This window comes from Durio zibethinus, chromosome 21 (assembly GCF_047325235.1).
Source record: "Durio zibethinus cultivar Kanyao isolate XHJ-2024 chromosome 21, ASM4732523v1, whole genome shotgun sequence".
NCBI lineage: Eukaryota > Viridiplantae > Streptophyta > Magnoliopsida > Malvales > Malvaceae > Durio > Durio zibethinus.
The window spans coordinates 1,049,547-1,076,656 of record NC_143182.1 but is presented as its reverse complement, the minus strand read 5'-3'; the positions used below and the strand labels follow the sequence as shown (position 1 = coordinate 1,076,656).

Sequence of the window (27,110 nt, the reverse complement as noted above, 5' to 3'; positions counted from 1 at the left end):
TGTTTCTTTCTTTGGGTCTTTTTCCAACCCATAGACATAGAAGGGTATCTTTTTTTTAAAAGGTAATTAACTAGCCTCTTTGTAGTTAATTGAGTCGAAAGTTCCATTAAAATGAGGTATCTGGATATAGCAAGGTGGCTACTATAGCTGTAAAGTTATTAGCAGTGAAGTTCATAAGAATAATTTCTTGTTTTTGCTAAACAAAAATATAAAAACAAAGTTGGAGTGAAGTACAGTTAACACGCACGAATTACACTCACAAAGAAGAAACTCGGCATTTATTAATTGTTTATATATGTCCCGTGCTCATATTTTACAGTGGAGATTAACCCTTTTATCTCTCATTTTTTTTGAGCAACTGTAGACAAAGCTGCGAACATCGCTACTGCCTTTTGTACCTCTCAGAACCAAAGTAGAAAAGAAACCACCAAATTCACGATTCGAAAGCAAGTTTAATTTCCTTATTGGTTTCCTTCTGCTCAGGGAATGCAGAGGATTATTGTGTGAAGTTTTGAAAGTTAGAGCTAATATTGACCATGTACTGAAATGATGATCTCTATTTCCTAGTAGTACTCCCACGAGAATGGCTCCTCAATCCGGAATCCAGCGTCGACTGCACATATTTGCCATGTTGAAGAATAAGCACAAAAACCATCGTTTCGATCCATGGAATTAATCATGAGATCAGGCAGATCAAACACGGTGTAGTCGTCATCGATAGAGGGTGAACTTGATGATTCTTGCATGTTGACTGAGGCTGCTGAAGTGTGCGACAAATGTGAAACAGGAAGTTCTTCTTGGCTTGGTCCAACTTCAGCTTCATCCTCAGCTTCAACGTAGCATCGCCTTGTCTCGGGAAATGTTGAGGCAGCTGCTTGCGAAGCAGCAGCCTGGATGTCCTTGGGAGACGTACTAGCAGGGCGTGGAAGTTCCTTTGCAAGTTCAGGGAAGTTAAGGTAAGCCGAGCGGCCTTTAATGGCCAGTGCGGCTACATCATGGGCTCGAGCAGCCATTTCTGCAGTGGGGTATGTTCCAAGCCATATTCTTGATTTCTTCCTTGGTTCTCGGATTTCAGACACCCATTTGCCCCAGCTTCGCATTCGTACTCCACGGTATGTCGGATGTTTGCTATCATCATCACTAGTCCTGTGCCTTTTCTTGTTCTCATCATCATTTTCCAAGTCTCCAGCTTTCTTCGACCCTTTAGGAGCTACACTGTTTTTTGAAGTTTTCTTGTTTCGATGAGAAGAACCCGAAAACGAGAATGTGGAGGAAGAAGAAGTGGAAGAGGAGGTGGCGGTGGTAGAGATGACGGAAGAAGAATTAAGCAAATTGTTATGATGAGCATCATTCTCAATGTTGATGTTTCTTTCCATGACCAGATACAGACCTTGTTTTAGGTAAAGAAAGAATTTTGAGTGATTGGCATATAGGATAGTGGCATAGGGACTTGTATGATTCTTTCCATGAATTTTGATTTTAAAAAATGCATAATGATACGAAGAAAAAGAATTAAAGAAGCCTGGGTCCACAGCATAAGCCTGGGTCCATGGCATAAAGCTGTTACAGTTCAACTACTTTATTATATGTGGCAAATTCAATAATGTTTTATATTTGACTTACAGTCATTGTGTATATACTAGACATCGATGTAAGGTTAATTGATAGTATATAATATTTATATATTAACAAAATATTAAATATACATTTTTCGAATAAACGTATATTTACAGTAAGAAATCATCTTTGGATTTGACATGTTCTTATGTCAATTTTTTTTTTATAAAGATTGTTGCTCGTTTAAAAATAAGAGAAGTTATAAATATTAAATTTTTAACTTTAAATTTATTTAAATTTGTTAAATATTATATTATAAAATAATCATAAAAATAAATTGAGTTAAATTTTAAGTTGGGACTAGGTATTTGTACCAATTGGTAATAAACCATTTCCTACTTTTCCATATGCAAAACTTGAATCATTGTTGGTCTTTAACTGGTAGGCCAGATCGTGCGCTGGTTGAAGCCATGTATAGTAATGTACTGCACACAAACCTTGTCATATGGCCCTCAAAGAGTCTTTAGAAATTTCACATGAATTTATGCTTCCTTTTCTTTTCTTTTCTCTTCTTTTCTTTCTTTTTTACTTTTTGTTTTCCCCCTTTTTTTTCCTCTTCTTTGATTGAACTGGCTTAAGAAAATTAATGCCCACAGGACCAAAGTACCTTAGCCTTAGGTTAGCTCTCGTTGGTACGTCATCTTCAACTTGACCCAATTGTGTCTCATACCTGACCTGGCCTTTCTGCCATTTGTCACTAGTTTCACACATAACCTATCTATCCATCTACCAATGATCATTTGTTTATTTCAAAGGGTCAGTTATGCTCACCACACGTTAAAAATCTGATGGTCTAGAAACGGCTTAATTTTATAAATTGGCCAATGGAAATCTAACTAATGTGATAGGATCCGCACAAAATATGGTGTATATTATTGTCAAACTGTTTTCAAAGCAGCCACAAAAAGCAAACATGTGGGTTCTGTTATAAAGGAAAAGGACATCCGATGCAATGCACGCACACATTTATAAATAGTACTTAACAAATTCCCATTTTCTTTATTGGTTTTGTATGATATACAAATCAACACTTAAATTAAACATTTGGTGACATACTGGTTTTGATTATCAAGTATTACTAAAATTTGAATAAGGTATTAAGGGAGGATATGATAAAAGCAAGAACAGGTATGCTTTTCTGATAACTATTCATCACAATCCGACACATGAGGGCACATGCCAGTGGGTCCTCCACCCTCTTGTGCCTGAGGCTCTGGTTCCAGATTTCCTATTATTATTATTATTATCCAACAAGTCAAATTATAGGAAATAAATTTCCATTTTTCTATTTTCTTTTTAATTTTCCTTCAAATTACAACCTGTAATGAGGGAGAGAGAGAGAGAGAGAGAGAGAGAGAGAGAGACCGGATGATTTGAACTCTGCGCATGTTTTTCCCAGTAACAGTAGGTTCCTCTACTGTTTTGTCTTGTCTGTTCTACATTGTCCAATGTTTGGATTGTGAATTAATCAACAATTATGTGAAAACTGAAATGTTAAACAGCCATTTTCCATTACCTAATTCCCTGATATATATACTGCTTGCTAAAAAAGTTGTTAAGACAGGAAGGAAGACATCAGCTTGTTAACTCAATGAAGGGATTTAACGTTTAAGGTTGTTATCATGATCTGTCTATTACCCAAGGACTGTAATCCTGTAGGGGAAGCATTGTCTTAATGAAGCAGTTTCTCCACCTTATCGTATGCAAGGGATCTAGAAGCAATGATGAGCATTCTGATATATAGCCCTAATTAAAGGCACATGGACCACCTATGTAAGACTTTGCCGAACTTTGAGTTTCTTTCTACAATTGTTTTGCCGAACTTTGCGTTTCTTTCTATAATTGTCTAAGAAGTCCCAGAGCCTCGCCCGATCAAGCCAACTTCATCTGTCACTCGCAGGGCCGGTGGGTACGCTAAGCCAGGAGGGTCTTGCCCCCGAAGATTTTGAAAAAATCTCTTTAAAACTCTTATATTTATATATTATATATATTAAATAATTTAAATGTTCTTCCAAATTAAAAGATTAAAATATATTAAAACATATTTTTTTCTTTTACTCACCAATCATTATTTACAAATGCTTAAAATTAATTGGTTTGTCACAAATATTAAATTACAATTATATGAATTTTTTAAAAAAAAAGAACTTAATTTAACTTCTTAAATTTTAATTTACACTCAATTAATAAACAAATAAATTTAAATTTTTTTACCTACTTATTAGTTGTTTATATAAAAAAAGATATTACTGAAATATTTAATTCAAATTTAATTTTTAAAAAATTGTGAGTCACAATTTTAAATACCATTATTTATTTGATATATTTTGATAAAATTTATGATTTTATAAACTTATAATTTTTTATTAGTTTATTACTTGCATATATATTTTGTGTTAATTAAATAACATAATTCAAATGAAATATTATATATATAATATTAGACTTTTATTGATCAAAATTAAATATGAAGATCCCGTCGCTAGTCATTCGTGCAATACTCCGCATGTTTCATGTTTTCCTTCCCAAGTTTCTAATGTGAGTGACTTTATTTCTTTGTCTCATCAAGAATGAGCAATCACAGCTTCTTGGAACTACCATGGGGTATAGATTATATATAGATTACAGACAATAATTCAATATCCAGGGATCATCCAGATTTGCCACCCAGTATTTCATTAAAATGTTCACATTGTTTAATGCTATCAAACTCCTAACATTTCGGCGATCCACTTAATTTTGGCCTAACTCAATATTTTAATCTCCACTTCTCCCCTATATATTTCATGTTCCCTTTAACCATCACTCTATTCCATAACTAGAAACTATTTTATTAGAAATTTAAGGTAAATAAATTGATTGAGTTACATGTAGAAATTTGATGAATTTAACTTCAGTTCAGCTACAAAATCTTTGAAAGGCTTTTTTCTTTCTTTCTTTTCCCTGAGGACTCAAGCAAATTACATATTTAGTGCTTTCCTCCGATAACAAAAGAAGGAAAGAATTTGGCAGGAATTAAAGTTTAAGTAAAACAACAAACAAGGTGGTTGTGTTGTTAAATTTTAGTGGTGCAAAAATCAGCTTGCTTATTCTAATTCTGCAAATCCAAATAAACTATGTGAACAGATTGGTATTTTTGAAACCAGAGTGGCTTTAATCATGTTCCATTATATTCAAGTAAAAGGACAATTTATGCTACAATAATTGTCAGAAATCAAACAAGTTCCTGCCCTACATTTGTCCAATCCAAAACATCCTAACTGATTCGCATAATCTCCATCAACTGGCTAGTCAAGTCTAATTAAGTTAAGGGCCAAAGTGTAAGCATGCTAATTGTGATTGCTAAAGGAATATTTCAACAAGAAGTTTCTCTTTTTTGTTAGTAATGGGGTAGATGGAAATTAAGCCATCAAGCTGCTAACATTGTGGATTGACATGGATGAGATGATCTACAGCAGTTTGTTCCCCTTTATAAGAAATAATTACGCCAAATATAAATATGCTGCCTCAGTCTTCTTTTGGAAATTGGTGGAAAAGAAATTCCATATACATAATTATTTGATATAACTTTCCTTCTTGTCATCAGAAAAGATAACCTAACTTCTTTCCCACTAAAATTAATTATCAAATAACTCTTGCATATTCAACCTTTCATGATGAAGAAGATTGATGGAAATCCAATATTTTAATGCGGAAGTAAAGCCAAAGTCGGCCTCTCCAGTCTCCAGATGCATACATGACAAAAGAAGGAATATTTCTTTAATCTTCCAATTGAAAACCGTGGGATATATCATTATAAACAAAAAATGTGAATAATTGGTCATAATTAGCACGGCTTTAAAGCTGCATCTCCCTTAAAGGAGATTCTACTCAACATTAATTACCATGTGTTTTAATACATGTATACTTTAAAAAAAAATGAATAAAAAATTAAAATTCGATCATTTTATGTAATTATTTTTAAAAGATATCATCTAATAAATTTAAAGTTCAAATCTTAACAATTGTATTTTTTTTTATCTTCAAATTATAATTTTTTTTTGTATATAAAAAAAAGTATAGCTAGACATAGAATGATATTGATCGATTCAAATACACTACAAGATTTACCAAAAAAAGAGTCTTCAAATGAGTTTGATCAGACTTTTTATGAAAATAGATTCTTACTCTCAATATTGCAGTCATTTTAGATAATGACAAGTCATTTTAGACAATGATAAGAGAGTTGAGTTATGGGTGGGAATTATATTAATTAAGGGCACTATTTAATTATTTTACTACCCTAGTGAGTTTGTTTTTGGAAGGTAATTGATCCATCATTTTTCACCTTGATCATACTCTCTTTATCATTTTCTCTTGCTATTCTTCTTCACTAAACTAACTTTTAATCATTCAAGAGTTCATCAAAATAAAACTTCAATTTCTTTAATTATCGAAAAATTAATACATAAACAAACTTCAATTTCTTTAATTATAAAAAAAATTAATACATAAATATTTTTTATTATGTTGTAAATTCATACTACAATATATATCATCATGTTGCAAATTCATACTACAACATATATCATAAAGCTAACGTTTCGATAAGCCTAACTATGCATTTATTATACATTTCTCTCCAATTACGCAATAGTAATTCCCCATTTTTCTCAACTTCTGTTTTACATGATCATACAAGGTCTGTAGAGGCTAGTACCTGAGAATTCTCTTCCGCTAAAGTACCATAAAATATGAGTAAACTATACTGGGAATAATTTCTGTTATTATTCTTAGCAACAAATTGAAATAGCTCAGACTAGAGCGTATGACTTTAAACTAGAGCCTTTGTTTTTTGGTTTCTACCTTATTTAATTCAGTCTGGTTTTTTATCTCTGTTAAAGTTCAATTTCACTTCTTCAAAAATGAAGTGCAATAAAATTATTACCTGAAAAAAGATAAAGTAGAGTGGTAATAAATACCCAATGACCCAACCAAATGGGACCCCTCTCTCCTGTCTCTGTCATTCCAAGTTAATCAGCCAGATTTCCCAGGAAATATTAGTGACGTTATTGCCTTCGGACACAGTGTCTTAAAGACTTGGATAAAATCGTTTATACTTGAGGCCCAGAGGTCCCCGCACGCCCAGCGTCGACAGTGGTGCCACTAACCTTAAGAATAGTTGGCCCATCGTGCTGTTTCCGCAACTATAGAGCAACCTCATTAGCATCTAGCCACGGTTGAGCAATTTGAAGTGGCATTGCAAGCAACCAAAATGATCTCAAACTTGTAGTATAATATCAAATATATAGCATGTTAACATAGATTAACCCTGTAAGGGTTGTGAACGAACTGACAAAATAACACAAATCGCTGGGGATTAATATAAGTAACAAAAATAAAAAAGACGACAAACTGCCAATTTAATACGCAGACATAACCACAAATAATAACTTCCCAGTAACATGGTATCCAGCTGCTCAAATTACAGGTTAATATTTTCTTATTGTTGGGCACACTGCACTCTTGGCGCTGATGACTCATCATCATCTTCATCATAAGCTTCTTGGTGCCGATGCTGCTGTTCCTTCCGCCTCATTTCCTCCTCAATGTTGACATCATGCAAAGTAGTCTCTTCACAGTCATCAAGCTCCATGTCTGACAAGTGCTTACAAGGCTTCATGGGCAATAAAGTCTCTAATGTCCGGCATTGCTCAGGTGATATTACCCCAGATTCAGGGAAATCAACATTAAAATGGATGAATAAACTGCCTTTCATGAAAGGTCTTTGATGATGGGGCATACCCTCATCATTGATAGCCTTGTATTGACCTACGTTTTCGCACAAAGGAGATGAGATGAGTGATATGATGTCATGTTGGAACAATCGTTAATAAATATGCAAAGGACAATTACCAGGCTTGATGACCTCGCCAGGGTTTGATTTAATTAGAAGCTGCCTGCCATCAAGATGAGTTAGGGCAAACTGAAACCCACACAGTGCCTCTGTCAAACTGAGGTTGTGTTCAACAAAAAGGTCATCAAATTTCCGTTCAAATTTGGGGTGTTTCTTGAGTTGCAATAGAAAAACAATGTCTCCAGTAACTGCATCTGGCTGCAAGTGATGAAAAGAATAGGGTAAAGCTAGAATTATTAGAAATATGTTACATATAAGACAAAAGTAGTTCACTTGCCGCTTCATCAGCTTGTCCTTCAAATGTAATCTTTTGGCCATTTTGCATTCCTTTCTCAATGTGTACTTCCAGCACCTTCTTTTCTTGAGTAACCTTGTTTCCTTTGCACTGTGGGCATCTATCTCTATCACTGATCACCTCACCTGCAAGGAAGGAAATGAAATCAATGTTAAAAAATCCTACATAAAATGTGTACCAAGCCCAAGATAAAGCAGATTAAATTTTAAATACCTGAGCCTCTGCATTCAGGACAGACATGCTGCATCTGTTGGATCATGCCCAGTCCAATCTGACGTGTTGTAACTTTCATTCCAGAACCCTGGCAACCATAACATCTAGAAGAGGCTCCATTCTTTGAACCTTTCCTGAAAATTTTCAGAATACCAGCAAAGAGAATGTAATCACACCAGTCATAAACAAGGTTCTTTGCATAGGTTGATATAGGAGAAAGAGGAGGGAGAGAAGACGGATAACTTCTAACACATTAATGCAGGTGCATATACAAAGTACAAGTGTTGACAACTATAGCCAACCACAGTCAATATAATTGCTCAGGAGACCTACGAATTTTTTTCTAGCACATAAATGTAATATTAAATTCCAAAAAGAGAACTAATGGGTAATAACAAGAATATATCAGATGTTAATAAAACAGGAAAAAAAGGAAAGACAGCATCAATATTGCTTGACAGGCTCAAAGCAACACATATCCAAATTCTAAACATTTGCTAAAAAGAAAATCCAGGTAATCGTAAAAGTTGTTCTGATGGAAGACATACCCTTTACATTTGCCACATAGTGCGTTCCTGGAAAGAGAGAGTTTCTTTGTTGTCCCATTGTATAAATCTTCCAGAGAAACTTTTAGACTATGCACAACATCTTCACCTCGCCTCTGCCTTCTCCCTCTTGAGCTACCGCCACCTAAACATGAAAAATATTTGTGATTAAAATGGAACTTTCCTTACTCGAAAGTTCAATCAAAAGGGAAATTACGAAAAAAGGATGACAAAACAATCTCTTACCACCAAAGGCCCCCCCACCAAAAAATGACTCAAATATGTCGAATGGGTTGTGAGAAGGACCGCCACCTCCCATTCCCTCTTTAAGAGCATCTTCGCCGTATTGATCATATATTTCTCTCTTCTCTGGATCGCTAAGAACTTCATAAGCTTGAGCCAATCCCTTAAACTGAGAAGCAATATCAGAAGATAGTGTTAAAAATGGAAAAATAAAGAAAACCGCAAACCGAATTCCTTATAATTTTTCTTGCATGAGAATTTTGATTGCATAATGCGCATATATACCAAACGCTACACGTTCTATTCTCCCTCTAATTTAAAAAAAAAAAATCCAAAAAATGCTAAATTGAACATGATCAGATATTCCAAAGCTTGAAAGAACAATGGAGACGTAACCTTATTAAGATATAGTTTACAGTACGCTTTTATTAAACACTATAATAAAAGATTGTTTTATGTTTACCTTCTCGGGATCTCCACCTTTATCAGGATGATTCTTCATGGCAGCCTTCCTATAAGCCTTCTTCAATTCATCTTGACTTGCACTTTTTGAAACCCCAAGTACTTCATAATACTTGGTGTTATCACTCTTCTTTGGAACACGCCCAAACATGATTAAATCACTTCAATTATCTGTATTAAATAATAGAATAATTAATGCACTATTGGAACACTACAAAAGTCCAAATTAAAAAGAGAAAATTCAAATACAAGTAAATCTAAAGTCAAACAAACCCTAATTAACCAATAAAAACAAAACCCTAAATCCAGACAAAAGAATCGAAAAACTATCAAATTTAAACAAATTTCCCTTTAATTCTAAACAATCTTAAGCTTATAAAGCATGCCAAAGAACAAACATGAAAGATCGAAAGCAGTTAACAACGGATCTCAAAACTAAGATACTCACCGCTAGGGATTGGATGGAGAAAATAAGCGATAGATTTCAGGGAAAATTATAAAAGATATGGGAAAAAAGCGTTCGGTTTTTGCAAGAGGAAAGCTTGAGAGAGCACGATTCGTTCCCTCAAGTTTCTCCTTACAAATCGCAAAGGTGTTTTACGGAAACGTGAGGATCTCTTATAAAAAGAAAATTAAAATTTATTCTGTCACGCCGTTTTTTATTTCTTGCACATCAATTTAACCGACTCCGTTTAGCTTTTTTTTGGACTGTAAGCAGCAAAAGTGTGTCGTGGATGGAGTAATTCCTTCTTCGAAGGGGAATTACTCATAAGAGTGTGGTGTCGCGTGCCGATTGGTGGCAAGTGAACGCGTTTTCAAGAATGGAAGAAAATTGATAAAAAAAAAAGGTTGTCAACGTGACATCGTAACCATCCAACGTAAAGATTGGACGACTGATGTTACACCACATATAATCTTGGCGGCTTGGAGAGAACGAGCCGTCTGTTTGGTCATAATTGATGGCTGGAAATTAAACGATGTCGCTGCATTACAAGGTCACTAGGCCAGACATGAGCAAGTCAAACGTAGGTATAGTACCAATTTATTTTGAGTTTGACAATTAATCTTTGGGATCATTTCAATAAAAGTTCATGTTATTGAGGAGTCAAGTTTGGATCTTGATCATTTTTATTTTGATAGATTAAATGAGTGTTTTGAGTTTATCTTTTGCAAACAGATATTAACAAAGATTTGAGTTTTTGCTAAAAAAAAAAAAACAAAGGTTTGAGTTATATTTAATTTAATCATTTTAATGTTTTTATAGATGAGTCAGCGTAATTTATATTAAATTAATTATTAACTCATTAAAATAAAAAATTAAATTAAAAATTCATAAATATGTGACATGTTAAAATTTAAATGTAAACTTTTTCGCTAACTTATGGGTGAACTCTATTAAGATTGTATCTTAGATATAAATTTTAAGCATGAATTGGTGAACATAATTGATTAATTAATAATTAAGTATAATTCAAAATTTTTAATCAACATTACCAATTGGTTATGCATAGAATAATATATATATTTATATTTTACCCAATGAAGAATAATATAAAAGCAATATAAATGCATAATTCATCATCAATCAAATTGTTACCATAAAATATATTTAAAATTAAGTAATTCATTATTAGTATCGAATTATCATGAAAGATATGTTTAAATTTGTCCAATTTACGATCCATATTTTGTGATTTTTTTATATTCAAATTCAATCACATGAAATGTGCATTTTGACCTATAACATGTATAAATGTTCTGAATCAAATGGCTCAAATTATAGAAATTACGTTGATGAAATGGTAAACATAGTACAAGGCAGTCTAAAATGCAACTAGAATATGGGCAGCAAGCAAAGTTGCTTTTTTGCAACCGTTTCGTCTGCTCAAAACACCCTCTTGAAAATATATACTATCTTTCCTCTTTCAAAGCCAACATTCCTGAACCATCGCAATGCTCAATACATACCCACCATTCTCACCCCTCTCATGTTCCTCACCCCTTAACTTCTCCAAGCAATATTGAACATCCCATGGATGCACCGTACTGGGCTAGGTCTTTCGGAGAAAAAAGGCCGCCAATAGGTGGTGATGGCCGTGGCCCCGGCTCGCTGAACTATCAGCCTGGTTGGGCTGGAAATTGTAAAGTGAATCAACCAAATGCAATACCGGTGCAAACAAAACAGCTGAATCCTTATGCTAAGGCACGGCGCTCCTGAGGAAGATCGGTGCTTGTTCGTAACATTCTCCAGTGGACATCCTATAACAGCACGAAATTGCAAGGTTCTTCACCTAGTAAGTATGAGCATTTTATTAAACTGATAACCATAGTGATATTTAATAATAATAACAATAATAAAGAATAAAAGGAAAAGCTTGTTTTTAGATTCTTTTGTTGTTGGTGATATGTGAGAGTGTGCATCGTGCAGCAAATATGGGGATTGTTCGGAGAGGATACACGTGCATTGGCCACAGCTGAAGAATTGTTATAGAGATATTACAACACCGCAGTTTGGGAATGTTACGTTTAAGTCATCTTTGATTGCACTAACCACGGCTAATTGTGGAAAAAAGCAAGCCAAGTTGATGGTTGATGGTAAACCGATGTGGTGCAAGAAATTTGGCCCCAACAAGACGCCATCCTTAAGACTTTTAAGTGGTTTTATGATTTCCAAAGAGAAAATGATTCGGGGAAACTTATAGATTAAGAAAAATGGGTGATTTTTGCTTTTTGTTAATTTATAATGTAAGATTTTTTTTATTTGGTTTTAAAAATGTAATATTATCTAATGAAATTTTTATTATGTTGTCCTTAATTATATATGAATAGCACATGACAGACATGAAAATATAAAAATAAGGTGTGACGTATAGTTATATTTAAATTATTTATTTATTTAGGGTTTAAATGATTTATTTGATATTTTTATGAAATTAATAAAATAATTATTAATTTTTTTTATATATCAAATAATACTTGTGTGAATAAATATGTTCAAAATAAAATTTTGAAAAATATTTCAAAAAATGTTGTTTTTGTTTATACCATAAAATTCTAAAAATTAAATTTTCATAATATATTTTCAATAAAATCAACATTTTTCATATAAAAAAATGAAATGTTATTGAAATTATAGGTATTTGAAAAAATAATATCTTATCAAATTTCTATATTTTCAATATAAATTTCTTTTTTCATTTTAAAAACATTGTAATTTTTAATCTAAAAATTTATAAATTAAAATTGTAATAAATTAAAAAAAACAATTTAATTATAAATCTACGAACAAAATTTAATTAAACATATATTACCAATTGCCAAATAATAGTACTTGGAATATTTCTGTGTGTCAAATTCAATAGATTTTGATTTATTATGTAATTACTTTGATATAAAAAATAAATTAAATTATAAAAATTATTTATTCACAACAAAAAGGTAGATAAAATTTAAATTTCGAACAATTTGTTAAAAAACCTTAAAGATATTGAAAATTTCATATTCTATCATATTATCCTTATTAGTGTAAGTTAATAAAGTTTTCGACGAATCATTTATGAATATGTTTAATTTGTATTTGTTTATATTTGTTTATTAAGTTTAATAAATAATTTTAAAAACTATTTGTACATTTGTTTATTAAATAAATTAAATACGAATAGTAGTTTGTTCGTTCATTTATATCTATAAATAAATATATTTACAATTCGTTTAAAATTCATTTGTTTATTATTTGTTTATTGTTCGTTTACTGTTTATTTATAATAATACCAAAAAGATTATATTTTTATATTTTACTCTAATCATATTTTAAGGTTCGTTTATGTTTATTTGAGTTTGTTTATATTTATTTAAGGTTTATTGTTTATGAATATGTTTATTTATATATGTTCATGAACATATTCATAAATATATTCATTTAATGTTCACGAATAAAATTATTTAATTTAATTAAAAGAATACAAACTGAACATAAATAACATATCATGTAACCGAACAAACATGAACAAATAAAATAATTTTTTTAACAAATATAAACCAAATACAATACTTTTAAAAAATAAATAAATAAATACGAATATATGTTTATTTATTTATATTCGATTTATTTACACCCTCCTTACTAAACACCATTGAAATATTAAATTCCTAAATGCCATAAATAGTACCAAATACTGAAAAAAATCACTTTACAGACAAACATTTTTCAAAAAGAAAAGTTAGAATTTACCGGCCACACATTCCTTTACTTTTGTCTCTGGTTATGGCAATGTTTTGAATGGGCCTAAGAAATTCAGTGAGCCCAACCTAGGGCTTTCAACATATTTTTTCAGACCCAATACGAGATTGATGGCCTGATCCGCCATGGCCTACATTTCTCAATCCTCTTGGTCATGGTCATCCACGTTGCTGTTGGAAATTGGAACATCAACTTCTCCAAGAACTACAGCCAATTTCCAGGAAATAACCTTTGATAGATGAGAAACAAGAGATCAAACTACTAAATCCATTTTTTTAAGCAATTCTCTCCACGGAAACTTGTCAAATCGAAATTCGTTTTGAAAAGTATTTATTTGGGTCTTATACAGCAATTTCGTTATCGTTATAGACCAAAGTATTTCACGTAACGCGCTCTTAGAAAACCTAATCAAGCAAGCAAAAGATATTGCCTTTTTCTTATTATTAGTATTATTTTTCTTGATTGACTCAATTCCTTCCGAATATAAGTTTTGGAAACTTCAATTTAGTCTATCAATGTCCAAAATGGATAATGTAAAAAATTATTTTCTATAAAAAAAATACACCAGCCTTGGCAAGGAAAAGCAAAGGCAACTATAAAAGGGGAAGAAAAGCGCGGAGAGAATGGGAACATTGAGCAACTCTTTCATCACTTCTTTCCAAACTCCAATCTCCATTGGCATAAAAACCAGACAACCTTTAATTCGTTGGAGAAATCTAAACGTTAAAGCGGTCGGGATGGAGACGAAAACGTATTACCAGAACGTGGTGGTATGAGGCATGGCGACCGTATGGATAACTTCGATCCCACGTGGGTAAAGACGGCGGAGAGGCCATGGGACCCACCCCTTGTACATAACGGCTTGGCCAGGGCTTTTCGTACGGGCCGTACGTTTCGAACCCTCCTACCATTTCCGATCCACCGAGTCTTCGTGTCCCCGTTTCTCCGCTGCGTCCAGACTGCCTCAGAGGTTGTCGCGGCCCTTTGTGCCGTCGATGACGATCCCATTGCCAAGTCATCTAGCGACGTCGTTTCCATCGACCCATCAAAAGTCAAGGTCAGATCAATATGTACATGCAAAACAACTTTTCTTTTTATAGGCTTTGAGTCCAGTTTATTGTATTTTACAGGTTTCTATTGAGTATGGATTGTGTGAGATGTTAAATCGAAAAGTAATTAGGCGTGATGTAGCGCCCAAAGATGGAATCTTTCGTTTCGATGTTCCACAACTTGAGGCTTTGTTACCAAGTGGCACATTGGATCGTAGCGTACGAGTTTAAAAAGAGGTAGCATTTGCAGTGTATTTGATCTTATTTTCTTTTACAATTTAAGATTATTGTCATTGTAGCTGGATGCAGTTTCATCTGCATAATTCAGATTCTTCGTCTCAAAAATTACAGTTGCCACAATGGGAAGAGACCGTGATGGGTGCGAGAACTAGATATGAACAAATTATCAAGGCACTGGTGGATAAATACCCCTCAGAAAACTTGCTATTAGTGACACATGGTAAAGCTTCATTCTTCATATCCAACAAGAACGTAGGCATTTCATTTTGTCCTGCATGTATGGCCATTTGCCATCAATCTCAAACCTAAACAATGTCATTCTATTTCTAATCAAGTACCCAATACTTGCATTTGTCGTTGACTATACATTTCATATGCCAGGGGAAGGAGTTGGAGTTTCAGTTTCTGGATTCTTGGAGGAGACCGCCGTCACTGAAGTAGATTATTGTGCTTATTCAGAACTAAGAAGACCCATCTCTTGCAAAAATGAGTCATTCACTGCTGGAAACTTTGAGGTGCTTACAAAGAGTGGCCACACTGGCATTACTCTAGATTCTTTCCATAAACCATAAAGAAGTTGACTCCAGCTTCATCTCAACCATATCTCAGCCGTTCCTCTTTATGCGTCTGCTTTTGTTTACATTTTGTATCAAATCTTAAGGTCATTGATTGAACAAATAATTTCTTCCCCTGTTTTACTAACAGTGAGGATTGAGAAAATGAAAGCGATGAAGCAAGTCTGTTTTTTTCTTTAGATAATAACATTGATGCTATTGATTCATTGCGAAATTTGTAGCCCGCCCAACAAACTAGAACACGAATAAAAAGTGGAGAACCAATTATTTGTTGCTCAAAAGAGTCTTTACGGTAACAATTTTCACCCTTTAAGAAAAAGAAATAGAAGAGACAAACCCCTACAGCAAGAAACATCAATAACATACAAGTGACAAGTCAACTTTGTGGCTGAAGAAACGAATTAAAACTTTATAGTCAAGACAATTTTCCTCGTCCTTGAATTACTCTGATGGGCTTGGAAGCGGCTCCATATGATCAAACATGTCAGCGGGAAAGTCATCAAAAAAAGCATCTGGAGTCATGTCAGTTTCTTCCCTTACACCAAATCCGCTACTTCTCACTGGTTCAAGAAATGGCTGCCCGACATATCCACTCCCTAGTTCGGGAACATCCACCGGTGCAAACACTTGTGAAAAGTAAGGATCCTCAAATTTAGCCAAAAGGTCTTGGCTGTCTAGAGATAATGTGAGGTATGGTTGTGGCTGTGGGATATGAGGGAAGAAAAATTGCGATGGAGCCTCAGCATATGGGCTTTTCCCTCTTGACATAAGCTCGAGCTGAGCAATGTTTGCATCAATATTACACAACTTTGGATTCATTATATCTGGAAATTGCTCCATGTTAATCGTCTCAGAGTTCTCAAGGTAGGATGATGAGCAAGATTGGCCCTTAGCGTATGATACTTCCTCCATTGACGAGCTGAACTTTGGAACCTAAAAAGTGACAAAAAGAAACTATTATCGCACCATAAGAAAAAGATTACCATTGGCAACAAGATTGATAATCGCAACCAAAATCCTTCCTGCTCAGAAAGGGCTTATGAGCACTTCCTCAATTTCGAGGGAAAGAACAACTCAAGCATTGTTTGTGTACTTGCAAGGTTTTTTTTGTTGGTTCTCCTTTACCTTTAAAGAACAACTTTTACTGTTGTTAAGGAAGAAATTATGATAAATTGACGACACTCTTTAAAATAATACAAGCATTGACCAAAACTTTATAACCACTTTACGTAAACAGAAAAGTGCAAGTGAAAGTCAGAAGGTGTTTCCTAATGAAGGTTACACACTTTTCTTTGAGTCAATTAATCAAATGCATATCTAATAGAATATAACATCCCTATTTGCAAACATAGAGATCATTAGTTCCAAACAACAAAATTGCTTAACATAATCCCAAAAACCACTTGAAATTTGAAAACAACCATGAAATGTAGTGATGGAATTGCGTTTACCTCCAAAGCAGGAACATCAAGAAAGCCAGGAACTTCCTTTTTGATTTTGAGTGATTTGGAGTGGGAAGTTGTTCCTGAATTCTGCAAAATTCTAGCCAGTCTCTTCTGCCTACTGCTCCAAAAGTTCTTCACGTCATTGTCGGTCCTTCCAGGCAAGTACGTAGCAATTTTTGCCCATTTGTTCCCAAATTGTGCTTGCAACTCTATCACCACCCTTTCTTCCTCTGTAGTAAACTTGCACCCACTACGAAGATTCAGAAAAAGAAAAGGAATTACTAGTAGAGTACAAGCAACTAGGAGAAGAAAGTAACAAAGATTAAGCTTTACTTCTTCAAGTTGGGTCTAAGTTTGTTAACCCAACGCAGACGACAAGATTTGCCAGTTCTTTGCAAAAGGCCTTTGGATCGAATGGAGCTCCAGTCTCGAGGGCCATATTTCTTGACATGGTTGATCAGCACTTCATCTTCCTCTGCCTTCCATGGCCCTTTCGTTATCTGACTTATCTCTAGTTGCTTTCCTTCCATTTCCCACTTTTCACTCCCTAAAAACCCAGAATTTTTATGATTCCCTTCTCTCGTGAAGGATTCCATATTCACTTTGGTCTAATATTTTATCTGAAAATTTCTGATTCATTTCTACTCTTATTATCTTTGTTTTACTATGTTTCTCTCCTTCGGTAATGACGGTTAAGACGGTTATTGCCATTATCCTCCGCCAATGGCCCCACGTTCCCAATTTTTTCTCTCATTCAAAACTGGTACTTAAGTTACATATATGCCCCTCCTTCCCCATGAACCTTGGGTGAGAAATTATCGCATAAGATTATAGCCGCCTGATGCTCTAAACCCTAAACTTGGGCCCGAAGTTTTACAGGTTTGTGAATAAGGGTTAAAATTACTAGGGATTTATAAATTATCACCAGTAACTTCCTGCATTGATAAGCCTTGCAGGAAACTTATGTCTGGCAAGTTGTTCCCATTGGAATCTGTTCTTTCTGTTTCCTCAAATGTTATAAGAAAAGGGGAAATTGAGATTATAAAGACTAGTAATTTAAGGTTTTAATGTGAGATTTTTGCTGGGAATTTTAAAAAAATTATAAAAAAAAAAAACATGTATTATAACATTGGACTTTAAAATTTAAAAAATGTATCATAAATTGCTTCTTAACATTTATAACATGTGATCCACTTTCGGCAACAGTATGAGAATATACATGAACAATGCGAGGTAAATCTGTTGGTTGATTGCTAGCATTAACATTTAGAGCAACTGGCTGAATCACCGAATTACAATTAAATTTACTGAGGAGCCTTTACAAAGAAAGAAGTAAGGAATTGTGGAACGATGAAAATAGCTAGCATATGCCTATTGTTTGTAAGAGCCAGCACTGAATACAGAGTCATTAGCAGCCTCTTCTGAAACAATGCCCACAGCAACAGCACCATTCTGATCATTGGTCACCTGTTCACAATCTCCTTATTACCACATTTTCCAGCTTCAATACTCTTTTGCAGTTCAGGTTTAGTTGTAGATGGTTTGTTGCTAGAAAGTTCCTTCTCACCAGAATCATCAGTTTCTTGAGCTGCGACTTCAGTAGGTGGTTGACCATCATCATGATGCAGTGTTGTTGAATGACTTGGGAATGTTTCCAAGTGTTCAGCCATACTGTTGTCTAGTACCTTTGCTTCATCACCAAGATCAACAACAATTCCCAAATTAACATGATATCCACCTGATGGGAGGGCATTATCAGTAGAATGATTCTTACTTACAATCTCATTCTCATTTTCTGATGCCATTGATATATCAAGATTCAGAGCACCTGAGGCTTCAGCCATATCAAGCACTTGTGGCTCGACAGTACAGGACATGGATGAGGAGGTTTTCTCAGGTATAGACATGGATGCCATTGAAGGTTCACTACTCTTTCCACCAAAATCACCCTGATGAGTTGCCGTGCAGGGCTTTGAAAGCTGTTTTCTTTGAGGAATCTCATCTGGTTGTGACTCTGCAGCCATCATACTAACATGGCAATTTTTGTTAAAGATTTCTTCACATCCATTTTGATCTCTTAAAGCATTATCTTTGGGAGGTAATTTTCTATTCATATTAGGGACTTTGTTAATTAAAGCACTGTCTCCATTTTCAGAAAGGACATTACCAGCGACAACCTCCTCATTGAGAGATGGTAATTCAGATGGAGAAATACTGGAGGGCGGATCAACATCCATCTCAGAACCAGATATTCCTTCTCCAGCATTCTCACCACAAATGCCATTTATACCTTCTACCCGATCAACCGATTCACCGCCCAAATCACTTGCAATACCAGCAGGAGCCTCAGAGCAATCCATGTAGCCATTTTCATGATTAGATGATTTGTTCTCATTTGCACAATGGTCCTTATAAACTAATCCTCTATTTTGTTTAGCAGAAACCACTGATGCACTTCCTTCCTGAATAACATCCTTGGTTTGTTTCTGAATAGGACCGACTAGTGAATTTAACTGTTTCTGTACGTGGATTGCTAAAGAAACAGCATGATCACGGATCAAAGAATCATGAGGCGGGCAATGTAGCATCTCAATCAAAGCCTTGTTGTACTGAGATAAGCTGACGGATGGCAAACTAGCCCCTATTTCACGACAGACATTTATAACCTTGAACACGTGCTCACAAAGGTAGCCCATTTCTGCCCAACTACAATCACAGATCCCATACGGTGAGCCAGGATTCCAAACAACATAAACTCTATCCTGATCAAGCTGGTCAGTCACTTTTGCACATCTTCCTTCAATGGCAACATCAGAATCAGGAATCTTCAATGCCTTCCGCCAAGATGTTAAACCACTCACCCACTCATCCCTCCAGTATCGTGCAAAATCATCTTTCCCTGAATATTCATCCAGCCAAAAGTAGGAATGCACTTTTGTACCCAACTTATCAACCAGCCAATCAGAGCGTTGGTACACAGCAGGATCCTTCTCATTCAATAAACGGAGCTTCAGTTGATTGTGGTAAAATTCCATTGCAGAACAAGTCTCCAGGCTTGCAAGTGGAAGGTTTACAAGTGCAGAGATCCAAGCCCCTGAAAGAACAGAATTTCAGCATTCTTTTTCCACAAGTTACGAGGCTTTCACAAAAGGGAAAAAAGTGCATTAAGCTGTTAGTGAAATATAAGTTTGTTTACATTCGATACAAATACACAATCAAGTTTGTCAGACTGTCTGAACAATTATCTATGCTCTACATCAGTGTTTTATGGATTGAAAAATGAAGAGAAATGTAATAGACAGTCAAAAGTGCAAATCTGAATGTGCACCATTATACTTAGGAGAAATAGATCAATCTAGTGTGGCTCCCCACTGATGATTAAGATCAAGAATTCAGGAAAAGGTGTAAACTAAATGCGAAAGGCAAAGTAGCAACCCACCTATTCTGGGATACCAGATTGCTTTGAAGTAATCCATAAAATCCAAGCAATCAACAAAATCTTCCATGAATTTCTCAAACAAATCAACATTTCCACATCCTCTGCAAATGTCATCAACTGCCAGTCCAAGTTGTCTTGATATCTCAGCACGCATCTCTGTCTCTGAACATCTCTTCACTAAGTTTTTATGCCATGCATGGCGTACCCGCCAAAAGGATATCAATACAGAGCACTCAAAAACATCCCTGAATGCAGTACAAAGAAAAATAATATAACCTAAATTAGGCACATTCCATCCATCTATAAGAGCGAGCAAATATTATAACCCTTCATCATGCTGAAAGGACATTACCATTTTAATATGCCACTTAAGAAGCTTACTTAATCAAGCTGAACTAGGTTGCTCCTAGTCTAAATCAAAAAGAAAAAACAGAAAAATTCCTACCCTCAGTTGTTTCACAATTATTAGAATCATATCAGCAGAGCATCCTCGAGGCTAAAAAACACACAATAGGGGACACCAACCAAAGAGCTGATGCACAAAATAAATAATCTTGCAATAAAAGGAACAACATTCTTCCTCCTAACACAATAGACAATGGAACAATATTCTTCCACGACATATTAAACACACATAATCACGCAAAGTCAGCTCAGACAGAGGACTTAACACCCAACCTGATTGTAAGAACATCAATTGAAGGATCATCCACAATAAACCCTGCCAATTTCCAAGTAGGATCTTTTGTGCGAACCCTGTTGTATAGAGCCCTCATCCATCTATGAGCATCCACACTAGCAAATCTAGGAGTTATTATCCAAGCTACCGGGATTGCTTTCTTGTCTGAATTGAAGACAATGAGACTGTGAACAGGATACTGAAAATAATTTTAAAAATGAGCACAATTAGTTTCAAAAATGAGCACAAAATAATTTTAAAAATGAAGACAATGAGACTGTAAACAGGATACTGAAAATAATTTTAAAAATGAGCACTATCAGTCCTCATGGCCTGATAGTGACACTTATAGGCAAAGAAAGGAAAAAGAGAGACAAACCTTCAGTTTATTTGTTCCAAACCTTGAATCAGAGGCAATGAGGCTGCGATTTCCAAATCGAATCATTTGTTGCAACTGCCACTCAGTTTGAATGCCCAAGGTTAAAGGGTCTGAATCAGTGAAATCTTCATAAAAGAATACATGATTCTGATGGCTTTCAACCCACATGCTTACACTGACTGCATCATCTGCATCCAACTCATACGTAGAACGTCTAATGCTCCTTTCCTGCCTTCGAACATACCTATGAGTTAAAAGGTCATCACGGTTGTATGGACCACCCTGTTTCTCTACTGATTCATTGTGCCGCTGCATTATGGTCTCCACAGAGACCCCAACATACAGTAAAGATAACACACGTAAGCGCAGATCCTCTGAGATGTATGGTGCAAACATAGCACGTGTGCCAGCAGCCTTTTTGTCCTGTGGGCCATGGCATGGCAACCCTTTCTTATCTACATGCTTATCTTGGTTATAAATTATGAGTGCTACTGACGGTTCAGCAATTAAGCGTTTTACTATAAAGTGACAGGTGCATCCCCTCTTTGTGTTGGGTCGACCAGCGTTTGTCTTCTTAGGAATGTATGTATTCCTGCTGGGTCGAACAATGCCACCTTTCCTATGGTCATCAGGACCAAATGAACACCAATACCTACAAGTTCAACAGGATAAATTTAAACTCAACCAAATTATGTGCAATACCATTGAGCACAACTGCACAAGCAATCAAAAGATTTAAAAACAAAAAAAGGGAAGAAAGGAGGCAGAACCTACAGAATATATTCAAGAATACCATCAACCTTTGGCTTGTAAGGTGCCTTCGGTGGTCTCCGCCTTCTTGCTTCAACATGAAACCTAGTAGGACAGTCTTTGTTTGAGGATTCACCCCTTACAAAGTCATCCACTCTAGCAAAGGGGATTAGAGCGACTCTATCTATATTGTCACGCCAACCTTCCACCTTTGACCATACAAGATCATGAGCAGAGAACTCCAAGGTCGGTGGATTTTGTACAGGAAGGGACAGAATCTCATCCCATCTAGCCATCTACATCAGAAGAAACAGTGATTACACTATTTATCAGCAAACTGATTGCAATATTTCAAGATAGCAAAACCCCACTTATCAAACATAATACCAAGTTACCATCCACAAGAAAGTCATTCAAAAGAACATACAACTCACCACCAAGACCACAGCTTATCGATATAGGTTGTGTCGTATTCATAGACAAAATACAAACAAGAAAACAAAAACTTCACTGCAAGAATAATACTTAACTCAGATGGGTTCAATCAAATTTCACTAAACTTGAAGAAAAATAAACAGATAGCAATAAGTATCCACCCAGGTACTCCATCAAAGTACTATAAAAAGAAAAAGAAATAGAAAAAAGTCATTCAATTAGCCTCATTCAAGAGCAAAGCTTTAAAGTTTGTGATGTCTCATGACTCAAAAACTTCCCATTTCTTTATTCAAACTCTACCATTACTCTCAGGAAACCAAAGAAACCTTAAAAGCTACTGCTTTTACAGGCCAGGTTGCTCCTTTATTACCTGGTAAAGGGCTTCTAAGGAAAGCTCCTTTGTTTCACCTCTGTTCTTCTTAATCAGGTAACAGACGGAACGGGAGGAGAGGGAGAGAGAGGGAGAGGGACAGGAGGAAAGGAAATACCTATTGTGCGCTGTGATATTTCATATTTTGCAAAAGAGAAAACCCTTTTTTCTCTTATAATTATTCTTTGATCCCTCCATGTTGGAAATGTTTGTCATTATATCCTTCTGGATGCGGGGCCTCGAAGGATATTCTAATAATATATGTATTTCTGGTAACTATTGGGTTCACGTTAGATACGGGCTTTAGCCCAGGTTAATTCAGATTAACCCTAACAAACACGTGCGGCTTTGGGTGGCACGTGTCTGCAATGAAACCTCAGCCGCTGGGCGTTGTGCTCGAATCTCATCCTGCGGCCTGTCTTCACTAGTTTATGTCTGTTGTATAAATTCTACTTTTGGGCTTGATTTTTTTTTTTTTTTGCTTTGTTGTTCGTTGATAATCCAGCAAGAAAAGAAAATATTTTCTTCGCAGAGTTGTTGAAGAAAAGGTTTCAGTTTGCATAGTCGAAGATGCAGAACATTAGGAGGTCTGTAATATCTAGTAGCGGCAGATGGGGTGGTTTGGTGAGATCATTTGTGGAATCTAAGCCTTGTTTGGATGGTTTTTCATCACCTGCTAAAAGGGTAAGATCGTTTACTCCTTGCTTTGTATGGGTACTGTTCTTTTATTTTCTCTTTTTGAGGGGTTTTTTTTTTAGCTTGCCAACAGAATGTGTTACTCTCTTTATGTGTGTGTTATTAGCTGACAAGGTAGTTGGCAATGGTGATCTTTCATGCGAAATATTAGGGGAAGTATAAATCTTTTAGCAGTAAGTAGAGCAAAAGGTCAATGTGCCAGTCAATTTTATTAGAGCTTCTTCTGTTTTTATGTAGTTAAGCCTAAGCCTTGGTTTGAGTTGGTTAATATAATTGCATTACAGTTTTTCAAAGCCTGTTTATTTTTGAAGTATCTCTTATATATGATGAATCTGTATCAGTTGGTGAATCATTTTCTGATGACATACTGCAGTTTCCCGCGGATTTGAATTCTAGTTTTACAAGACGGTATGTGACAGGTGCCAATAATATGTCAAAGGTGAGGCAGTAGTTTTTATTCTATTTACATATTTTCTCCCTACATGGTTGCAGACTAAATGCTTTCTATTTATATGTTTTCTCTCTACATTGCTGCAGACTAATGCTTTCTTCTTTCATTCTGCAGGGTGTACTTGGAGCTAATGGTTAGTTATTTATCATATATGTTTGTCTGTCAACATTTATGATCATTTTATTAAGGTTTTAGCCAATCAGCAATCTAGATTAGTTTTTTGGGAGAAAATAATTTTCTCAGAAGGTTTCATATCTATTTTTTAGAAATTTGTGGAGGGGAACCCTCCCTTCTTTTCACTCAATTTCATGAAGGGTTTGGGCTTCTTTCATTGGACATGTTGATAAAATCTAACTTTACAGTTAATACCATTGTTCATTTTGCTATCCGTTATGTAGAAATTCTATGTTTGCCTAACCTTTCATGAGTTTGTTGTGGTAGAATATTACTTCATGCATAAGTAATCTACTTTGTGGAGTGCATAAAATGTTTATGTCAAGTTGAATTAGCATAAGAATTATTGTTCTCTTCGTTTCTCCATTGTCTTCTTAATTTATTTGACAATAATGTCAAGCAGGCATTGCTCTTCCATTTAAAGGACAGTGTGGTAGAGATTCTATAGTAAGCTTTCAGGCCTCTGTCCCACACATAGAAAATTATGGATCAAAGCTCATATCTCCTTGCTTTGCTAGATCCTTTGCATCAAGAGCTTCAAAGCAATCAAAAGAAACATCTGAGGTTTGGATCTTAATGCATCTTCGGCCTTTCATGTTCTCATCTGTATTAGCTTTAAATAATTGATAAAATTACTTTTCGTGTTGTTTGCTTAGTTTGTAATTCTGATATGTGATTAATTGTATGTTTTATCCTCTTTTATGGTGAGGCTATCACTGCCATTATCATATTTTGGATATTAATTAGCCGTAAAGATTAAACAAAGCATAAACATTACTGAAGTTTATTTTATATTGAGCAAAGTCCATCTATCCTTGTGGGAGTTCAAAGGTTCTTGTGAACCAAAAGGTCAAGAACAAGTAACTTCAGAATTATCTGAGTTATTCTCAGCAAATGCTATACTGCTTGAGTTTATATAATTGCTGCATTTTCTTGTTCTCTGGGCTTTATGGTTATTCAAGCTTAATATCAGTTGCACTGATTTGTTGTACTTATCCCTTTGGCAGACTAGAAAAGAACTATCTAATGTTGAGGATCCGTTTGATGCTCCTACCTACAATATCCCCGAAAAACCTGTGACATTTACAGAGGGGGCTAGCTACTCTATCATAATCCTTGTTGGGCTTGGGATTGCAGCTGCTGCTGCATATGCTGTCTTCATGGAGCTGATATTTCAACCAAAAGAGTAAGAGTCAAATGCCTAGTTGGTAATTTCGCTATTAAGTCTTCTCCCTTTGTTACATCCACCCTGATTCAAAACCGTGGTTTTGTAGGTATAAGATATTCAATCATGCTTTGGAAAGAATTCAGAATGAAAGCCAGGTCTGTGAAAAATAGCATGTTCTTGTCTTGGAACCAACACTGTGAATTGGTATCTTGGAATTTTTATGTACTAATCATATGTTGAACCTATGAAGAGATTACTATTCTGTTCTCAAAGGAAACTGGAAATGTCAACGATGCAACACGCATTATGATTTATAACTGCCAGATCTGCAAGCAGAAGCCTGATATTATTTATATGAAGCATGAGCATCAAAATAATACGTTTGAGCCCCTATTTTACCATAAATAAGAACCGAGTATGAGAAGGAGATTAAAATAAAATAACAATGAGCACTGGCATCTATTCGCATGTATCAAGTCAGATTTTGGATGAATCTGACATTTATTAGCTTGATAAATCATACTAGTATGTTTCTTTTTTATTATTATTTAGAAATATCAATTGTGCCCTCAGATTGACAGTTCAACAGACGGTCAAGTTATATATGATTCTAAGCATTTTGAACCACCTGTTATGGTTGGCATTGCAGTTCTATGTTCACCTTGGATTACATTTGTTTCTATCAGGTTAGGGTGAGGATTGGGCATCCTATAACAGGCTATGGTCAAGAAAGTAGAAATCGTGCTGCTCGCCAACGTATTCCAAACAGGATATACACGGATGAAAATGGTGTAGAGCATGTGGAGGTGACTCAAGTCTTTACAAGCATGTTGAAAAAAGTCTTTCATATTTGTTAGCTATAAGCTGCTTTGTATTATAGTAATTTTGCAGTGTTCTCTGAGATAACCACTCCACATCCACAGATCATACTCCCTCATCCCAACCCCTTCAAACAAGATAAAATGGTTGTTGCATCCTTGATCTCTCATATTGAATTTTTTATTTGTGATTGCTTGTTAATCATTTTGAAACAGATTAATTTCTATATTCGTGGGCCCCATGGAGCTGGGAAAGTTTTTACCGAAATGTTCAAGGACAAAACTGACAACAAATGGAAGTATACCTACTTGATTGTTCAGATCAATTCACCTTCCCCGGCAGAATTAATGCTGGAGTCTTATTTACCTGCAGCTGAACTAAAGTCTTCTGCAGCAAATTGACAAGGGATGAATACTTTAACTTTAGTTGTCAGTGTCCCAGTTTTGATCTGAGTCACCAGTTGAATTTTTTCACCAAATGTTTGGGATTTTGTAAATTTGACTGGGAATTGTTTGTCCCTTCTCCCTGAAACTTTCAATGGGTAATTGGTTTTTGTTTATTCATTAACTTTACCCCTTGGTACTGGTAGATGCATGGATTCAAGTCTTAATTCTACCACAATGTGCTGGAAAACAACACTGTTGTTAATCTGCTGCATCGATTATACAAATTACAGTCAATAATATTTGCAGCAGTTCTTTTTCCCAGTCCTCCATGTTCATTATGTTGATCAAATGGTCATGCTCATACCAAATTCACAAGCTCTGAACATTACAATCGAGTGAAAACAAAAAACATGCTAGTTGTCGTCTCATACCTTGAAAACGCCAGTGTTTGTGATCAGAGATTAGTCCTATTTCTTCGGTTTAGTCAGACTTGAATTAAAGATTTCAACTTTTATTTTCCTTTGAACATGTGAAACAGTTTTCC

At 35.1% G+C, this 27,110-nt stretch overlaps 5 protein-coding genes and 2 pseudogenes across 11 annotated transcripts; 3 read left to right on the top strand and 4 right to left on the bottom strand.

Moving 5' to 3' along the window:
- Positions 1 to 258: 258 nt before the first annotated feature.
- Positions 259 to 6,768, bottom strand: LOC111305889 (ethylene-responsive transcription factor ERF035-like). Its single transcript, XM_022903752.2, has 2 exons — positions 6,545 to 6,768; positions 259 to 1,390 (listed from the first exon to the last, which is right to left on the bottom strand). The coding sequence occupies exons 1-2, from the start codon at positions 6,621 to 6,623 to the stop codon at positions 564 to 566; spliced, it is 906 nt and encodes a 301-aa protein (XP_022759487.2). The 5' UTR covers positions 6,624 to 6,768; the 3' UTR covers positions 259 to 563.
- Positions 6,769 to 6,872: 104 nt separating this feature from the next.
- LOC111304569 (dnaJ protein homolog 2-like) lies at positions 6,873 to 9,865 on the bottom strand. Its single transcript, XM_089750977.1, has 8 exons — positions 9,720 to 9,865; positions 9,273 to 9,442; positions 8,813 to 8,978; positions 8,570 to 8,711; positions 8,022 to 8,155; positions 7,787 to 7,933; positions 7,513 to 7,707; positions 6,873 to 7,428 (listed from the first exon to the last, which is right to left on the bottom strand). The coding sequence occupies exons 2-8, from the start codon at positions 9,420 to 9,422 to the stop codon at positions 7,100 to 7,102; spliced, it is 1,263 nt and encodes a 420-aa protein (XP_089607103.1). The 5' UTR covers positions 9,423 to 9,442; positions 9,720 to 9,865; the 3' UTR covers positions 6,873 to 7,099.
- Positions 9,866 to 11,466: 1,601 nt separating this feature from the next.
- LOC149512741 (uncharacterized) lies at positions 11,467 to 12,074 on the top strand (annotated as a pseudogene). Its single transcript, XR_016331499.1, has 2 exons — positions 11,467 to 11,565; positions 11,700 to 12,074. The product of XR_016331499.1 is annotated as an uncharacterized LOC149512741 (transcript).
- Positions 12,075 to 14,022: 1,948 nt separating this feature from the next.
- LOC111304566 (uncharacterized) lies at positions 14,023 to 15,589 on the top strand. The gene is given in 5 exon segments (XM_022901219.2): positions 14,023 to 14,279; positions 14,282 to 14,568; positions 14,642 to 14,797; positions 14,912 to 15,020; positions 15,182 to 15,589. Coding segments are annotated over 5 exon segments (888 nt in total). The 5' UTR covers positions 14,023 to 14,134; the 3' UTR covers positions 15,373 to 15,589.
- Positions 15,590 to 15,715: 126 nt separating this feature from the next.
- DUO1 (myb-like HTH transcriptional regulator family protein) lies at positions 15,716 to 17,597 on the bottom strand. The gene is made up of 3 exons (XM_022901222.2): positions 17,154 to 17,597; positions 16,827 to 17,070; positions 15,716 to 16,308 (listed from the first exon to the last, which is right to left on the bottom strand). Exons 1-3 carry the CDS (start codon positions 17,414 to 17,416, stop codon positions 15,817 to 15,819), a joined length of 999 nt encoding a protein of 332 aa, XP_022756957.1. The 5' UTR covers positions 17,417 to 17,597; the 3' UTR covers positions 15,716 to 15,816.
- A 358-nt stretch (positions 17,598 to 17,955) lies between these two features.
- On the bottom strand, positions 17,956 to 22,973 carry LOC111304563 (uncharacterized; annotated as a pseudogene). The gene is made up of 6 exons (XR_016331579.1): positions 22,873 to 22,973; positions 22,092 to 22,363; positions 21,318 to 21,969; positions 20,938 to 21,137; positions 20,260 to 20,504; positions 17,956 to 19,914 (listed from the first exon to the last, which is right to left on the bottom strand). The product of XR_016331579.1 is annotated as an uncharacterized LOC111304563 (transcript).
- A 181-nt stretch (positions 22,974 to 23,154) lies between these two features.
- On the top strand, positions 23,155 to 26,887 carry LOC111304564 (putative mitochondrial import inner membrane translocase subunit TIM21). 5 transcript variants are annotated; one of them, XM_022901216.2, is made up of 9 exons: positions 23,155 to 23,305; positions 23,405 to 23,556; positions 23,942 to 24,007; positions 24,134 to 24,152; positions 24,597 to 24,757; positions 25,201 to 25,379; positions 25,468 to 25,516; positions 26,048 to 26,167; positions 26,396 to 26,887. In XM_022901216.2, the coding sequence occupies exons 2-9, from the start codon at positions 23,443 to 23,445 to the stop codon at positions 26,579 to 26,581; spliced, it is 894 nt and encodes a 297-aa protein (XP_022756951.1). In that variant the 5' UTR covers positions 23,155 to 23,305; positions 23,405 to 23,442; the 3' UTR covers positions 26,582 to 26,887. The 5 variants fall into 5 exon arrangements, with proteins under 5 accessions (XP_022756951.1, XP_022756949.1, XP_022756948.1 ...); XM_022901214.2 differs by having other exon boundaries at positions 23,163 to 23,305; positions 23,387 to 23,556; XM_022901213.2 differs by having other exon boundaries at positions 23,163 to 23,312.
- The last annotated feature ends 223 nt before the right edge of the window (positions 26,888 to 27,110 follow it).